General features: G+C 38.8%; 1 protein-coding gene across 3 annotated transcripts in view; it reads left to right on the forward strand.

Annotated features, from left to right (window-relative positions):
• The window catches only part of GRID2 (glutamate ionotropic receptor delta type subunit 2), a 746,686-nt gene that overhangs the window by 438,445 nt on the left and 289,048 nt on the right, over positions 1-19,193 (forward strand). For all 3 annotated transcript variants that reach the window (XM_032999394.2, XM_032999395.2, XM_032999396.2), the window contains one exon: positions 13,691-13,896. In XM_032999394.2, the coding sequence (XP_032855285.2) occupies positions 13,691-13,896 (206 nt within the window). The remainder of the gene's footprint in view (positions 1-13,690; positions 13,897-19,193) is intronic.

The following is a 19,193-nucleotide window of genomic DNA, read 5'->3' on the forward strand; positions in this document are numbered from 1 at the left end:
ACACTCCCAAATTCTTTTTTGAATATAAGTGGACTAGTATATTCAGTTTTAACATTTTAACACTTCTATCTAAATGCTAGAAGATTCAAGTTTACTTAAAGGTTCTTTACTAACAAGGAAAGCTAGTCTTTGAAGGAAGCAATTCTTTCATTAAATTGTAATCAGCTGGGTGTTGAAGAAGCAATGTAGAAATGCATCTATGAAATATTTGACATCTAAGTTTTTAACTGATGTTTTTTTCCAAGTAAAATTGTAGGTAAGCAGACTATTCTAACACAAAACAGAAGACAACTTGATAATAATCAAAAAGGTATTTTGCTGCTGTTGACTTAGTTAAGCTGAGTAACTAGTGAAAGATTTTAGTAAAGCACGTAGTTTTTTGTCAGCGGTAGAGCCTTGCCAATAACAAATGTGAGGCTAACAGATAGTAACTGTTAATGAGTGAGGGAATGAGAAAAGAGAGTATTTTAATGTGACCAAACATAGGTGATGTTTGTTTGTATTCAATTTCCTACAATTGTATCTTTACAGTATAAACTCAGATGAACTTGTGAAAATCAGAGTGAGATGAGTTGTCTTTCTCCCTGCCCTTGCTCTCTGCTAGGATGATCTGTATCAAACTCCCAGTGAAAATACCATAGTCAGTCCCCTTGTGTCCAGTGTGTTTTGTTCCTTGAAGTAAAACAAGATAAAGACCTACCCAGGACATGAAATCTGATTTTGTATAAGAAAATTTCATATGAGGATATTAGAAGTGTTCAAGGACAATTCTGTGCTTCTTCAAATGCCATTAAGGACAGTCTTCTTGCAGAGTTAAAGAGTAGGCGGCGTGAAATGCAGCAAAATTATGCAGTAGATTGACGCCTTTCTCAACCTGCTATTAAAATTACTATCCACACAGTATGTACAAGCCAAATTTACTTCACTTAAGCAGCCAAATCGGCTCCTACTCTTTTCATTCTTGACTGCTCAGCTCATATCGTAGGATCGCTGTGCTGCAGAGGGTATCTGTGCATCTCCTCCCTACAAGCAGGTGTAGATACTGGGCAGTTCCTCCACTAAGTTTCTGAACTCTTCCTTAGGCCCATCAGCACCCTTCTCAGTGAAGGCATTTTCAGACTGGGCTCTATAAATGTATAGCTTATACCTTTGGAATTTGCAAGGTTTAGATTTGTAAAAAGAACCACTGACATCTGTAAACGTTTTCAGCAAGCTTTGCCAAGTTATTACATCTTTATGGTTTCAAGCTCAAAGCAAACAAAATGCAGTTTGAAACAACAATTCTGCCTCAACCACAGACTGGCATCTGACAATGGCCAGTCCCCAAATAGTAACATGAAAAAGACCCTTACACATTCAGTCACAGAGGAAAACAAATTAAATAGTCATTTGAGATCTGAATGTGTAAGACCAGGCTACATAAGCAGAGTAATTGACCTAGAATCCCAGCATACTGTTGGTATTTATCTCTGTAATGTATCAACAAGGTGCAAGCTTTTGTAATTCATGTCTGTCTTATATGTTTCCAGGAATATGTAGATACTTTTCTGTAGTAGTAAATTCTTTATACGCAATGAAGAAATCAGTCAATCATTGCAAGAACATAATTGTGAATTTTGTGCAATTTACGGTGTAGGTATCGCTGCATTTCTAACATGAAAGGGAGAAAGTCTTGCTGTTTGAAAACATTTATTTTTAATGCTTTGTTGGTACCAAAGCAGAAAGATTCTGCACTTTATCTAAAAAGTTTGGGTGAATAAGATGGAGAATGAATTTGTGGAGAATGAATTTTGTCTTATTTCTTATTCTTTTTTATAGTGGTGGCAGTAACATTTTAAAACTCTTCTGTATTTTATATTTAAAAACAAACAAACAAACAAGTTAAGAAACCCCACTTCTCTGTCCAAATTTCTGCCTAGCCTTGTGTTTTTCAGCACAGCATACCTTTGATATTCAACCATCACTGTTGATTTATATGATACTTACAGGTTCCAGGAGTAAGATATCTTTGCTTAAGGTTTTTTAACTGTCCTACTAATACTGCATATAATTGTAAATGGATATTTGCCATTCCCTTAGGTGGTAATTTAATATTAACTTCTGTAAAGGAAGGAAAAAAAAACAAACGTTAAAGCTATGAAGGGGATTTGGTCTGTTATGCTAAGAGAGGCATTCCCATAGCAGATGGAGGTTGAAGAAGTGATTGAGGACTTCACTGAAAGGGAGGTGGTTAGCAGTAGGAAAGCATTTTGGGGGCATCTGTCTCTCAGGAACTTACTCATGGGTCTCCCCTCTTGCTCCCCAGAATACACGGGGGTTTCAGATTATTTGTGCACAAGGAAAGGATGAAGGCAGTGGCGTGAGGTACCTGGTCGCGTCACTAAAAACATGCTTCAAACTCAGTCTGAGGGAGGATTTTCAAGGGGGAGAGCAGTGAGATCTGTGTTACTGAGGGATTCCAGCCTAAGAAAAGGGATCTGTGAAACAATGAAGATAAGAGAGCATTCTCCCCATCCTGCCTCAGGAAGGTAGTTATTTTCAAATAAATTCAGTGTAATGCTATAGGATCAGACTACTGTTCTTTAAAGATCCTGGAAAAGAAGGGATTATACGTGGAATTCAAAAGACTGAGCTGCTTGCAGATATGCTGCCTCTTATGTTGCCAAAGGGGTGATATTCTGAGATAATGCCCATCTGTACATATGGGCCCTGAATTCCTAGCATATCCTTCAAGAATCATATAGAGTAATTCCACTGACACTTTCCTGCCCACGCATTTTCCAAAAATAAATACATGATGACCACTGACAAAATGATGCTTGAAACCATAACACTTTCAAATCATTTAAAGTTTTAATGCAAGTTTAATAAAGATTCGTAAAAGAATCATGCTCTCTTTAATTGATTGCAAATGCTTATAATTACCCTGAGGCTGTTTTCAGCTGCCTGATGAATATAATATTCTCAAGTCTGTCTCCAGACAGTCTTAAAACTGTTTATTACTCATCTGGCTCTTTGCCAATTTCCCCTACTCATTTACTTCCCAGTGCCTCAATAAACACATAATTAATTCAAGCTTATTATTGATTTTTTTTTTCCATTAGTATTTATTATGTCATTCAGATAAGGAAAGGAGCATATATTTTTCATCTGTGTAACTTCAATGTATCAATTATATTGCAAGCTAGAAGCTGTTTGTGAGAACCTTCATAACAACTTGCTTTTGCCGGTTGACATTACCACTGAAAATTGAATATATATTTTGGTTGACTCTAAAACTATTCAACTTCTGAGGTAACTCAACTATTCTATAAAACTTGTCTAGTGGAACAATGGCCATTTGGGTTTTTTTCTGTTATATCTAAAATTTCGGAGATGAGGTCAAAGTAAAACTGTAGATGTTCTCCTAATATCTGTGTAAATGGTAATCTCTATAAATGAGGTGCTATCGAAGTTTTGCAGCGGTATGAGGTTTCTTTTGTAGATGCACAGTTTGCAAGCATCAGAACTGACTTATTTTAAGAATATTTGAATGCGAATACTTGAACACTGTGCTGATTTCCACTACTGTTTGCTAAATATTTTTCAACTGTCAACACATCGTTTTAATATCTTCTCAGAAGTATTAAAATTGAGTTTGTAAACTGATATTTTGGCAGCTAAATGAATGAACAGTTATCAAATGAGGAAACTACTGAGCAAAGTACTGTGCATGCTACATGGAAGGAATTATACCGCTATTGGATAAAAGGCATGAGTTAGGTATAATAATATCATAAATGTCAAGTAGTATAAAAAATTGAAAAGATGACTTCTCTCTGGGAGTTTTAACCTGACAAGAAAAAGAGGAAGCAGAGAGTCAGGAAAAAAAAAAAAAAAAAAAAAAAAAAAAAAAAAAAAAACAGAAAATATTTATTACAGTATTTCTAAATCTTAGTTTATCAGCATTGCCTTCGTAGCTTATGTTGTTCACAGCACCAGTCCACTCAAAATATTCCTGTTTCACTAGGGTAAACTTGTAATCAACTGATAAAATTATTGAGGAACAGATTGATGGACAGTCAGAGGACAATTTGTCTTAAGTAAGATTATAACACGCAGTCACACTTGGTTTATTACTAGGAAGTCTGCAAGGACAGTTACTTTGCTGTTCATCACCACCTCCTTGGAAGAAGATGCATGGTTCCTCATGCTCATGAAAACCAAAAGGGAGCAGTAGTGACCTACAGGGAGAGTTGGTGTATCATACAGACAGAATTATAGATTAGTTGCTGGTAAATAAAGGCATATATCTAGGTAGAGGCTTAGACCTCTTGTACAGTTCTGTAGGATTTAAGTATAATTTCTCAAGGTTGGCATGATTTTTAACAGGAGAGTAAATGCTGAAAATAAACAGCTCTAGGCTCTAAGCCATTATCATCTTTGGAGGCACTAGGCAGGGAAAATTTCTTTCCAAGAGATTGTTTTACTCAAAGGCAACTCCTAGAAGCCTTTTGGAAATCTCTAATGCAAACTGTAGTCAAAAAGAAATTGAATGAAAAGGTAGAAAGCAGGTTACACAATCAAAAGTACATGATTATGGAATATATTGCTTTGTCAGCCTCCACGAGTGAGGGGTGATCACAATCTGACTCTCTATTTTTGAGAAGCTAAGGTAGCACCTGGTACTCTTAGGGGATTAATTCTAGCTTCAATTTTATTTATCTTTTTTATCCTTTGCTTTTTTTTCCCTTTTTCTTTCCAGTTAAAAAACTGCTAAACTCAAAGGAAAAATCTTCTGTCAGTCACCAGGAAGGTTGGAAACTTAAATCTTGCAGGATTTGAAACCTGCAAAAGCTAATATCTCTCCCCCAACACTGATTCAGCTACTTGAGACTATGTAATGATTTTTCTTATGTAAAGGATAATCCCTAATAATTGATACATGGCATGAAACAAAAAGTAGCTAATGTGAATGACATTAGCTACTTTTTGGTTGATCCTTTAAAATGAGGATTACATAGGCATTTCAGTAATATCACAATTGCTCATATCGAACAATAACATTGAAATTACTTGTTTTTCTTACTGTTTGAATGGAAACATCTTCAAAAAAGTTAAAAAAAAAAAGTATATATTTTCCTTCTTTTTTCTCAACTGAATGATATTAAGAATTTTGAGAAAATGTGTTGTCCTCTTTTTGGATGTGTGAAATTTCATAAAAGTGCAAGCAAAGGAGGAAAACCCAGTCATTCTTACAATTGACAATTTTTCAAGTTTCCCTGAAGACATATTATCGCCACTTGTTAAGTTTCAGAAATGTTGATAATATAAGTGGAATTTCATATGCAATTAAACATCTGAGCTTGAATTTACTTATAGTGATCTTGAACTACCATGTTAGTCTCTGAGAAGCTAAATCATCCAGCTGAAATAGTTCAGGTAACTGCTCCCTCTCAGTTTGCAAATGCTACTATGAAAGAGCTATGTAGATTTTTTTGTTTAATTTGTTTGTTTTACTTTGGAGGTTCACTGAATTACATATAAACTGACTAATGAGAGGGAATCCCACTGCTGTGAAAGTAGGATGAAGGACTGTTATTGAATCATCATGCTAAATTGTTGTTTTCCTCAGTCTAGATCTTAACCATGTTAATAAATATCCCCACGTGCACAGGAATCTGAACACTTTGCTCAAGGCTTTAAGCAGAGCAGTGGCACCATCAGAGTCTGGCTCGAGCTGTATATCTCTCTTGTGTATAGTGCATTTCCATAATTAATAGTTGCTGTCATGTTAGCCATCATTGTGTAAGGAAGAATCACTGTGCTAGACTTATAAAGCTTTCTTGATAAGAATTTGAACAGTGTCATTTGTTATACAATGGCTTTTCTCATCAGCTGTACAAATAAAGTAGTCTTTTGTGTAAATCAGCCAGTGAATATTTATGATAGGTGCATTCACCTTTACTGCCACAGCTGAATCAGTTGGTATTTATCATCTGGATACTGTGAGGAGGATGTTCTCAGATCTAAAATGGTATCAGAGGGAGGATGAGCTAATGACTGTAAACCAGGTTTGAGATAACCAAAGGGCTGAATGAGTGCATTGTAATTTAGGTGGAATACAGTGATAGAAGTAGATGGGTTAAATTATTACCACTGGTGAATAGTGCCATCTTTCACTTTTCCTGGTCATAGTGTGATCTCAGAACTTTTTAGAAACATTGCATCTACTTCTAACTTCTAGATTTCTCATTTTTAATAAGGTTATAAGAGTTGTTTATTTAATATTTGCTGTTCATTTCATACAGCTTAAAATCTTCGCTGCATATACATGCGGGTTTTCCTATATGAAATGCCTGAATCCCAGCATATTTTGTTCTAGCATGTCCTGATTATTAGACCTTCTGCAAGATGGATTAGGGAACTTGCTCCCTCTGAAACTATTCTTCTGCACAGAAACGGAGATCACAGAATGATTTTGGTTGGAAGAGGCCTTAAAGACCATCTAGTTCCACCCCCCCTGCCCCGGGCAGGGCCCCCTTCCCCCAGCCCAGGGTGCTCCCAGCCCCGTCCAACCTGGCCTTGAACCCTTCCAGGGAGGGGGCAGCCACAGATTCTCTGGGCAGCCTGTGCCAGTGTCTCACCACCCTCAAGGTAAAGAATTTCTTCCTGATATCTAATCTAAATCTATATTCTTTCAGTTTAAAACCGTTACCCCTTGTCCTATCCCTACGCTCCTTGATAAAGAGTCCCTCCCCATCTTCCCTGTAGCCCCCTTTAAGTACTGGAAGGCCACTATAAGGTCTCCCCGGAGCCTTCTCTTCTCCAGGCTGAACACCCCCCAACTCTCTCAGCCTGTCTTCACAGGAGAGGTGCTCCAGCTCCCTGATTATTTTCATGGCCCTCCTCTGGTCCTGTGTCAAAACGTCCATGTCCTTCTTATGTTGGGGACCCCAGAGCTTGACACAGTACTCCAGGTGGGGTCTCACAAGGGCAGAGTAGAGGGGAAGAATCACTTCCCTCAACCTGCTGGCCACATTTCTCTTGATGCAGCCCAGGACATGGGTGGCTTTCTGGGCTGCGACCACACGCTGCTGGCTCACAGTCAATTCACCACCCACTATTACCCCCAAGTCCTTCTCTGCAGGGCTGTTCTCAATCCCTCATCTCCAAGCCTGTATTTGTGCTTGGGATTGCCCAAATCATGCGCAGGACCTTGCACTTGGCCTTGTTGAACTTAATGAGGTTTGCATGGGCCCACTTCTCAAGCCTGTCAAGGTCCCTCTGCATGGCATCCCTTCTCTCCAGCGTGTTGACTGTACCACACAGCTTGGTGTCATCAACAAACTCGCTGAGGGTGCACTCAATCCCACTGTCAAAGTGGGACAAAGATGACAGAGATGTTAAACCATGCTGATCCCAGTACTGCCACCTTGGGAACAGCGCTCATCACTGTTCTCCACTTGGACATTGAGCTGGTGACCACAACTTTTTTAGTGTGACCATCCAGCCAATTCCTATCCATCAAGCGGCCCATCTGTCAAACCCATGTCTCTCCAATTTAGAGACAAGGATGTTATGTGAGACTATGTCAAATGCTTTGCACAAGTCCAGGCAGATGGCATCAGTTTCTCTTCCCTTATTCACCAACACTTGTAGAAGGCCACCAAATTTGTCAGGCACGATTTGTTCTTAGTGAATCCATGTTGACCGTCAGGATGTCACCAATCACCTCCTTATATTCCGTGTGCTCTAGCAGAGTTTCCTGGAGGATCCACTCCATGACCTTGGTGGGCACAGAGGTGAGATTGACTGGATTGTAGTCCACTGGGTCTTCCTTTTTTCCCTTTTTTAAAAATGGGGTTATGTTTCCCTTTTTCCAGTGTGACCTTCGCTGCATCTACCATGACTACTCAAATATGATGTAAGGAAAAGATGGCAAAGGAAAGTTACATAAGGCCAGAGAGAACAAATAAGTGAGAGGGACACGTAAGCGAGTGATAAAGAAAACCTAGTGAAAGGACCACATTTTTTTTATATTAAGATAAGGTCATGGAAGTCAGGAGTCTTCTTGTTCCAGGTTTATCACATTTACAGACCTCAATAAAGAGAGAGCAAAGACACAACTTGTCCTGTAATCTGGTGTTGAAGAAACTGGATTTTAAATTGTCCTGATCTCTTGAAAATAGTGGCTCTTTTTCCCTGTCACCTGTCTGTGCATGCTTTATGCCATGCAACTGCTGAGCTTTCCATTAAATGGTGCTATTGCTTTGTTATGTGAGGTCTGGGTGTTCCTGATGGATTGGTCATTTTAAAGACATTTAGGTATAGAACCCGTAGTCTATGAAGGATATTTATCTCTGCTCTGAGCATGCTCTGCAACAGCATTTAAGATACTTACCTGTTTCTTGTGATTTCTGCAGTATCAAAATATTGTTTAAGGAAAAGACAGTGCTTGCACTCGATTTGACTTGTGCTTAATTCCTTAAGTTCTTTCTTAGGTTAGGTCCACAATAACTGAACGGTAATGACAAGTCTGTGGTATAGCTGGCACTTGAATTCAGATCTTGGCCGGTGTGGTGTTATGCTGAGTACTTGTATTTGAATATATCAGTCGGGTCTTCAGAGCTTAGGAGACTACAGGCCTTGAACTCACCTGCACAGGGTGCTCTGCATATGCACCTCAGCTGTGGCTGCAGCCAGTCTGGTGTGTCCAGTGTTGGACCTTCTGTGCATCAGTGGTGCAGAGCATAAGACCTTCCTATAGGCCTCTGCCTTGTGGTGGCATCGTTATGTATGGGCAGTCAGGGGAGGTAATTTCCAACAGAGTCCTTGATTAATTTTGCTTGACTTGCTCTGTGTTTATTAGACTTCCCTCGCCAACCTCACAGTCTCTTCAATCAGCTACAATTTTGGTTAAAAATATAATGTTTGGTGATGTTTCTTTTAAATTTCCAGCCTGGTTTAACCCTATAGCTGGTGCTGAGTGTCTGACTGCAGAATGGTACTATCTTCTTGTGTACACATGTAGAATGGAAGTGATGGCTGTACAGTGGAAGAACAGAGACGTAATACTGATAGTAACACTGAGTTGGGAGAGGAGATAGCAACTTTGGCTCTGGCATTGGTCTGTCTCCATGTGGTAACTTTGGCTTTCATCAGCAAGGAGGATAATTAATACTGGTGATAATTGGCAGCTCTTCAGCATTTCTGGAAATTACTGTGACTCATCTGATTTAAATAGAAAATAGAAACACGTCTTCTGGCTGGGCAACAGGATGGCGAGCAAATTTGGGACGAAAAACACCTGTGTTCCAGACATGAACAGCCCTGTGTCTCCACAGCAGAGCCATCTGTACCACAGGTTGCCTGCCAGATTTTTCTGCAGAAGGAGTTTATCTATTAGGAAGATGATTCCACAGTGCAGTGTGGATATGTGCCACTTTCAGACAATCCACGCAGGAAAGATAATGCTGTCCATTCAGTGGCAGCATCTGTTCTTTGGCATACGCTTTGAATATGATCATTGCTAGTGACTTGCTGCTGAAATATTGGACGCACCATCGTGATTTAAATAGCATTTCAATAGCAGGGTGTTTTTAATGTGCTTTCTGCTGTTTCATAGCAGCAGGTGAAAATCACCAATACCACTATTCTTTTACCGGGTAAGCTGAGGTATAAGCAAAGTCTGTATTTATTTCCTCCTTAGAGCTTTGTGTTGTATCAGTGCCAGAGGCAGAAGTAGTAAAGAAGTTGTATGTATCCTAGTTTGGTATCTTTTCCATTAGAACAGTGCTGTTTTCCTAAAAGCATATCACCATATACTGTTGGCATGGACTAATAAACGTAGAATTGTAGAGCAATACTGGATCTCTGTCCCTTTTGTCCCTTCATTTGGTGAAGATTCAATATAATTATTTCACTGTTTATATTTGCAGATATTCGTGGCAAGCAAAGCCATTTGATCCCATAATTTCGCTTCTGGGACAATACAGATTATACAGAATATCAGTCAATAACTCCAGTGTGTTTATAAATTCAGGTCAAGTGAAACTATGCTCTTGTTTTGAAAGGACAAATAAAACTTTGGTGGTTCCTGCTTACCCTGTTCCTGTGTTGGAGAAGAATATATGGATTTATGCTACAGAAGATTTTAAAAAGGCTTTCATAGCCTAAGTAGCTTTCCCCCAGATATTTCAGTGGTGTATCTAGACCCCATCTATATGTGTTCCTTGTACTTCAATAATTTTCACTCCAATTGGTTAGTTTTATACAGTTTTTATATCTCTGGATGCTGAGTAACTCTCAAAGTGGGTGAGCCTCAGGAACTTTAGAAGGAAGGGGTTAAAGTGGAAAGATGTTACTTTACCATTTGCATAAAACTAGGCATATTTGTAGCAGTTCAAATAATCTTGTTGCTTCTTAAATTGGTATTTAAAGTGCCAAAAAAATTTCTAACATCTCTGATTAGATTGAATTTAATTCTCCTGATTTAGATATTAAATAGAAACTGTAATTAGTATCTGATTCTCTTATGGAACTTTATTTTTAGGGTAAGCATGTATTTTATTCGTGTTTAAACTATTCAAGTGCTTAGTAATACTGGTATTTCAGCAGTGTCTGAAGAATGGGGTTGCAGTGCTGAATGCCTAAAATAGGCTAAACGCCTAAAATACCATTTCTTTCCAGTTCATGGTAATTTAGAGTTCTAGACAAGAGACCAAACGTGCTGACTGTGACAGTCTGACTTCCAAGACTAACCCTGCTGAATTATTCTTGTGGACTGTTTGGTTATAATCTATTACATGCCTGTTTCTGCATAATTTGAAGTATCTCAGTGATCAGTTGCCGGAGGAGGATGGCCATCTGTAATACTCTCTAGTTAATATATCTCTGCTGGGGAGACATGCAAAGCGTTTTCTCTACTGTGGAGACAGAACTTTGTTTTCCTTATGCTGCTGTCTGTGTCTGAAAATAAGCAGATCAAGGTGTGAGTGTCTAAGCCCTCAGATATTTTTGATGGGACTGCTGGACTTCTGTGAAACCCAGAACTTCTGAGATATTTTATTTTGCCATAACCTGAAGTCAGATGCCAACATTACCTGTGCTTGTCAGAACCTTTAGACTTCAGAATATGTTGCCCCCTTCCCCTCCGCCCCAAGTCCTCAAATATATAGCTCAGTAAAAAGAGTATTCACTTGGAAAAGGAGAAAGCCTGAATTTAGTTTTGGTACAGTTTTTCCAGCAAAGTCAGCATAAAGATTTCTATCTCAGGTATTTCCAGCTTTTCCTTGCAGGCCCCTTGGGTCTGGGTGGAGGAGTGTTCCCGCTAGACTCCCTATGAGCCATGTGCCGTTCATCTGCCTTGGTTATTAGACACACCTTAGTGCATTGGTCTTACAGTTTCACTGTCATAGTTCCCATATTAAATCCATGTGTGCATCTCCATAATCTTCTCAAGGTGTAGCACATGGGTCTGTCATGTTGCTGATGCTTTACTGGGGCGGGGGGGAGTCACGTAATTCTCCCCCTACAGCCTGGACCTTGGGCCTCATTTGCCTCACACTTGCAGGACTAACCACAGCTGAGTGCTGATAGCACTGCTCTCTCAATGGCTAGCAGAGAGTCCCAGGGTTTGGGGGAAAAATTTTAGAAGTCTTCCTCACAATGTTTTCCTCCAAATAAGTGATTTTCATTATTTCCTCTGGTCTTAAAATGAACTTAATTCCTCTAAAAGATGTCACACGTCAGTGTATCCGTATGAGATCGTAGCTACTGCAATCCTGATAAAGTAAACAATAGTTACATGATCCACTGTTCTCTGTGGTTTGTCTTGGGGTTACCCTGAGCTGTTGTTATCCCAGTGTGGTGTCACTTGTATCACCTGCAAAATAGACCACCCTAAGGGCCAGCCAAGAGCTGACAGAGTTTCTGTCTCTCCATGTAACGTCTCTTAGGGCTTAGAGTCTATCTTGCTCAGGCATCCTTCCAGTCTGCTTTCAGTCTGGTTTTCCAGCCTTTTGCTCTCCCCTCACATCACATGAGAACTGTATCTAAGGTGCTTTCAGTAGTGTGAATGTTTTTGAGATTCTTTATCCCATATTTATTCATCTCGTTAGGATTAAATAGACCCTCTCCCTGTTCCCCCTCCACCCCACATAAGAAGGATGGGGAGTAGGGGAAGATGATAGGTGAGGATGAAAAATCTCGCCGTAGTCAAGCAGTTGTGAAAATCTAGTTGGAAGCTTTCTCAAATATAAGATGTTCAGTGAAGAAAGACATGATCAGTCTGTGGCCTAAGGTCTGACCATTCCCCTGGGAAATATGCAGTCGAGACAAGGAACTGATAGAGCACCAGGGATGGAGGAGGGAAGCAGAGCAGTGCAATCCCCCAGGAATGGGATTGAACACCATGTACCTAGGAGAAACTAGATTTGGTGTTCTAATGGGAGTAATATTTTTTGGTGGATTTTAACCACAAAAGCCCTCCTAAACCTCAGAAACCTTTATTTTCAAATAAATCTTTCTTCAGAAATTCCTTTTTATGTCAGGCTACTCATTTCTTTTTCTTCCCTCCTCCTCCTTAACTTGTGCCTGTGTCAGACAGTGTCTGTTTTGTTTGCTCTAAGGCTGCATCTTGTTCCCCTAAAGGAGATCAGATGTGTGTGCAGCAGGCTGGCTTGCCAGCAGGGAAGGAATGATGTCTTGCTGAATGTCCTTTGGGAGGCTGGTCTGAGCAGCTGCTGGGGAGAGGAGTCCCATCAGGGAACTGGGGTTTCAGATAAAGCAATTCAAAAGAGCAGGAAAAAACACGAAAAAGCTTTTTGCTGACTCTTGTGGAATTCACTGATGGAAAAGGCCTTTCAAAGGCTTTGACCAGCTTGAGATAGCTTCCCAATGTGAGAGTACCCAGCCATTTAAGTTTGGGAGACATTAAAGACCTTACAAGCTAGGTGGTCAACACAGTTAGCATTTAGCTCATCAATTCTTCCTTTCCAAGTAATTTTTAAAGAAGGATTTACTGAGAGTGAGCCAGAAAGCTGTATTATAGCAGTTTGTTATGGAAGAACTTGTTAAATTCTGCCAGCAGTGGTGGTATCAGACAAGAGCAGGCAATACCACTGCAACTGTATGTCTGGCTTCTGTTTTGTTTTTGAAGGAAATAAATAGCTGTGCAATTTAGAACAACATTAAGACTTTTTGATGAGTGAACAACCTAAGCTTCACTTTGGTACATGAAGCTAAACATCATTGCAGTGGATAACATAATTTTGACTCCTGCAAAAGAAAATCTTTATTCTACCTTTCTCTCCCTCATCTGCCATCTGGCAATCCTCACTTGAAGGAAGCACTGTGTGTTGCAGTCCTCATAGCTTCACTGATCTTTATGGATTTTAGTATGCAAGTCCTTTAAAAATAAGGAACAAGTGTGGTGATTGAATGACCAAATTAGGAGAGGTGCTAGAAGTATTTGTAGGCTTGTTTTCTAGTGGTTCTTTTGGATAGTAGCTGATTTGTGGCCATTATTTCTCCAGTTTTAGTTCAAGAAATTCCAGGAGCATAGTTCAGGAAGAGCTCCAATGAATACTAAGTGAAAGCCCGTACAGATCTACCTGACACTGAACAAAATGCTTCTCTGAGATGAACAGTTATGTGTGTCTTTTTTCACTTACCAATTAACATCTTGTTTGGCTTTTGATTTTCCTAGATATCCGTGGAATACAAGAGTTTTTGGACAAAGTATCTCAGCAGGGAATGGACGTGGCATTGCAGAAAGTAGAAAACAACATCAATAAAATGATCACGGGGCTCTTTGCCACTATGCGAATAGAAGAACTGAACCGTTACCGGGATACTCTGAGACGAGCTATTCTTATAATGAACCCCTCGACAGCCAAATCATTCATAACAGAGGTATGTGTTTGTCACTGGTAACTTCTTGTTTTGTTGACCAAGAGTGCAGCTGTTTCTCAAAAGATTCAGTTTATTTGACTTCATAAAAAAATTTAAAAAAAAAACAACCTAAAAGTTGAAATATTCTCTCTTCAAAGGTCATCATGCAAGGGTGTTTTTTCATGTTCATAAATGTGCATATAGAGCAGTATAACTACATTCTGCATGACCAAAAGCATTTAGGAAATATGCAGAAAAATTAGACCTCAGACTTCTGTTTGAAGCTTGTGGACGGTGTATTGCTATTTCCTTGCTCATTGTGTCCCTCACTAAAAAATCTTTCTGACAATTTTATTATTATTTGGATATATATAATATGTATTTGTGGATAAAATGTGCTATTGATATAATGTTTGATAATGATCTGTTATGTACCACTGAGTAGTAATAAGGTAATGGAATTTATGAAGGATTGGATCGGAATGAAGAATTTAAGATAGGCTATAAAGTTATGCTTATGCATTTATACAAAACCTGCAAGCAGTATGGACAGAATTTTGAAAAAAACTCTTCAAGATTTAGAGACAAAAGACTTACGTATTGCATTCAACTATGACTTGTGTAATTTCTTTAAATGAGTGGCATCGTTCTTTTTACACAATACTGCTGTTTCAAATGTATTATTTTTTTACATGTGTGTATGCTTTTCATCATCAACTAATGGTTAAAAATATATTTGTTTTCTGTTCCATAGATATACGCTTTCTCTCTGCAATAGTTTCTCTTTGGATCTCTTTATAATTTGCATGACTTCTATACTTTCCCATTGCCGAGGTCTTCAGAAACTGAGACTTAAAAATTATCTCTACATATGTAGTCTCGAGTGAGTGCCTTTTAAGAACATTAGTTAGAATAGGGCTTTTTGTTTCTTTGTGATTTTTTTTTTTTTTTTTTTTGACTAGGCATTCTGCTGTCCTCATCACACACTGAAACTTGCTAATTCTGAATAATGAGGGTGTGCTGCTCTATCCAAATGTCTGCAGTGCATTATAAGATGTAAACAATTTGTGGGCATGTTTGAGATTTTTCTGCACTGCTTTCATCACCCCGGTCATAAATGTTTTATTTTTTGGTTAGTGGCATAGTAAGATATTTCACATTTCAGTCTGAAAGCAATAGGATTCAGGGCTCTAACTACAATAACTCAGTGAAACAAAACTCCTGTGTTGTTCCTAAAGAGAAACACACTTTTTAAGAAAATACGCTTTCTTCATCATTTATTTTTCACAATTGAGCATAGTAACAAAGTCATTGTTGTCTTTTGCAGTTGCCATATATGTGTTGCCAAAAAAGTAAACAGTTTATTTTAGAGTTCTCACTTTGCACTGGCCTCTCAAAACCCCAAAAAATAACAAATAAACCCACTAAACCAAACCCACAATCTCCCTTCCCCCAAAAAATCCGAAACCAAACACAGAAGAAAAAAAAAAAAAAAAAAAACACAACATAAAAAGCCCCCACACCACCAAAAATCTCCCAATGTTTCTACTTCCCTGTAAGACTACCAGGAAGGGTTGTTAACTTCTTTTGTGAGTGGGGTTCAAAGAGATTGTCTCACATCAGGTGCTAAGTTACAGGTTTTGCCAGCATAACCGCGTTTATTTGGAATATGATGTGTGACTGGAAAAACTGACAGCGGGAGCCTCTCAATGGGAAGAGTTACTCAAACAGAAGCATGATTACTGCCGTCTTTATTTTTGTTTAGCGGAGAATGAACTATGCAAAAACTTTGCTGGGATAGCTTTGTCAATGGATGTCAAAACCTGTTATTTTGTAGCTGAACCAGCAGCTGTACTGTATGGGCAAACAAGTTATAAAGCCTATGAATTGCCAGTGGGTTAAGATATTCCTAATCAATTCAAGCATGGACATGATTATTCCAAGACTCTGCTTTGTGTGTAATCAGTTTAACTTCGAAATTCAGTTTAGCCCAGTGGATTTAGCACGTAAAACTTATAAAGTCAATAAGAAACAATTGCATATGTCAACAAGCCCTTGGGTTTTTTCTGGCTTTTCTGCCCAGGAGATGCTTTTGGTTGCCTAGTTCAATTCAGCTGTCAGCTCTCTTCCCAGACTTCACATAGTCTCTGCTGCTTGGTCCCTTCTTGGATGACTGATTTGGCTGAACCCCCCTCATTGTTTAGCTGAGAAGAGGGTTCATTCACTCTGCAACAGCTGTAGTAAGTGTCTGCTTGATTACTATGCAAGTAACAACTTTTCCAGGGTAAATAGTCAGACACTGGCTTGTGTAAATAGGCAGTCTGTAAATTGGAGATTCCTTGTTGTAGAAGTTATTTTCGTTCTAATCCTTTGAAACTTTTATTTTTAAGTATTTATGTTCTCAGTTTGAATTATTTTTTTGTTGTTGTTAAAGCGGCATTGCCTTTTAGATCCCTTTTCTCCTCTCTCTCTCTCCACATTTTGTATCTGTAAAGCTTGCAGATGAGATCTGTACTTATTCACTCAAGAAAATGAAGATGAAGATGTAAATAGACTGTTCTGGCTATGGAGATAAAACCCCACCTTCTCTTTAACCATTATGTATTAATTTTACCTCCTTGGGACTTGGAAAGATGGAAAGACTTGGGAGCAGGTATCACAGTACCTTTTCTTACTGGATAAAGGATTAATATAAAGTGAGCGAGAGAGGCCAGACAAATTCTCTGATGTCCTTCATTGGTTTGAGCTGGGGATAGAGGGACAGAAGACAAAATATTTTGCTGAAATAATGACGTTCAGTGGGGCTAAGGACTGCGGATGTATGGAGCTAGCATAAATTGAGACCTTTTCCAGATCAGTTTACCACAGCATCTGGGAAAATCTTTTGCCAGGTGACTTTTACTGGTGACTTGTTCAGTTTTCTTCAGTAGGGTGAGGACTTCCTGTACCCGCAAATAGTCATTAAGGTCCCACAGGTGAAGTAAAATATTCCCACTGAACCTCATGTGATTACTGAAAAGCACCTCAGAACTAACCATCTTGCACAAAATTTGCTATGCTATCTGACAGCACTGGTATCTGATGTGAACTGTGTGCCAGTTGTTTGCTTTTGATTTTGGGGTGGGGTTTTTTTGCACGTGTTCTTATCTGTGATAAACATGCAGCATATAAAGAGCCATACAGGGGAAAAGGATTAAGATGTTCTTGCCAGCTCAGTATGAGAGCAAAAATCCAGTGTCATGTGGCAAAAAAACAAAAGTAGAAAAAAAATCACCTGGTGCTGTAGCAAAAGAGCAGGGACTTTTTGGGCCAAGAAGTCTCTATCACCAAGTCAGCCTTGGCAGGAAGGCTTCTCAAAAGAACAATAGGAAAGGTTTAGGAACAGGAAGACAGAAACCACCTCTGTTTTGAGCCTGCTTTGCAAAGCAAGGACTTCTACAGGCAAGTGTGAGGAGGCTGGGTAAGGGGAGGAACAGGCCGGGAAACTCAGGTTGCAGTGAAGGTTCTGGAGATCACAAAGCAACTTCAGGAAGCAAGACTTCAGGAAAAAAGCCAGGTGTCCTCAATGGGGCCAAAATACTGCCAGTACATATCTGCTTACAACTTTTTTTCTGTTTAGCTATAGAAACTACCTTATCAACTGTGTGCAGAAATATCAATGTGGTATTCTATGCAAAGTCTCCAGGAGCTGACAGCAAGACTGAAAAGGAGGCATGATGCAGCTGATTTAGTTTTTTAGTTATAGAGGAAAATTATGTTGACTAGGAGAAGACTTTACACGATGACAATCTAGTAAGCCATGAGTGTGAATCCCTAGCATCAGCCAGGGATTTTGCTGGAGTTTGGACAGGCAAGCTGTGGAAGGCCTTGGTCTAGGAGCTGAAGACACTGTCACCTCCAGCTGTCAGTTGTTCCCCCTCGGTGGAGAGATTACTACCCCACCAGCAAACCCGGGAGATGTGACGGTACACCTTGCTGCCCCCCTTGCTAGATCCCTTCTCTTGGCTTTGTTGCAGGACTATTGACCTCCTATGAAAAGAGAGGAGAACACTTTTTAACTGCCGCAGAAAGATTCAGCAGTTTATCTAGCAAAAAATTCAGAGCATTGGCAATGTGTATCAGCCAACATAGCTGTTGTGAGGGCTTGACAATTTCAAGCCATCAAAACAGTATTGTCATTTCTCAGGCTGGAGAGGGTCCTGCTCTTCAGCTCACTGTACACTGTATGTTTTGTGTAATTAAAAATACTAACTTTTTATTACTTCAAAGGCTCTGTTCTGCAATAAACTTGAATCTGCTGAGCCTCATAATGTCAGGACTTCAAGTATGCAAGTGATTATGCTGGAGGTATTGGAAACATTTACTGTTAAATATCTAATTAATGTTAAGCTCACATGCATCACAAAACTGACTTATAATTATTTAAAATGTATATTCAACAAAACTAGCAGCTGCTAATTCTGAGAGTTGTAGCAATAAGTCCTGTATGTATGCAGACATACTTATTGAACCAATCTCTATGGGTTCCATTTTATTTGTGTCTATTAATTTTCAAAGAAAATTGAAATTATATAGCTTTTAGACATTAATACCATCTACTACACATGATTTTTGCAAATTAAAATGTATTTTTTTTCTACCCCAGGCTGATATGGGAAAGCACTAAAATAAGGTTACATTGGATAAAGAGAAGCTACACTACTACTTTCATGAATAAAAGAACTCTTTATAAATGAAATGTTAGAATAGACAGGGAAAATAGAATAAAGCATATAAATTAAGTACTGAAGAGCTCTTGCCATGTAGTGGGCAAGCGAAAAACAAAGAGAAGTGAATGTTTAAGGAGAAAATGTAATTTTAAAATGCCTTATGCTATTGAACCTTCACGGTGTTTTTTCTAATGATTACTGCGAAAAGAATGAGAAGTAACATTTATTATGCGAAATGAGATTATTCCTGGTGGCAAGTGTCCTGTGTTTTATTATATTTGATTGTTATTCCTCTACTGAAAATAATAGGTAATTTTAAACTTAAATATTTGGAAAAAAAAAAAAAAAAAAGGCAAAAACCAACCCACATTTTTTCATATAGTGGCAGTTATTGTTTTATCAGGTTTCAGCTTTAGATTTGGTCACAGATCATTTAGATCTAAAGACGGGGATTTTCTTTAGTGTTACATAGCACTCTAAACATACTTATTTCTTTAAACAACTTATTTGCTGTGAATTAGGAAAGTTTATTCAACTTCTCCACAAGGTTTATTCACCCTTTGTGTATCTGAAGTTTATGGAAGCTCAGTCTTTTTTTCTTTTTAACCT

The sequence above is a fragment of the Tyto alba genome, unplaced genomic scaffold (assembly GCF_018691265.1).
Source record: "Tyto alba isolate M040663 unplaced genomic scaffold, T.alba_DEE_v4.0 Super-Scaffold_6, whole genome shotgun sequence".
NCBI classification, from domain to species: Eukaryota; Metazoa; Chordata; class Aves; order Strigiformes; family Tytonidae; genus Tyto; species Tyto alba.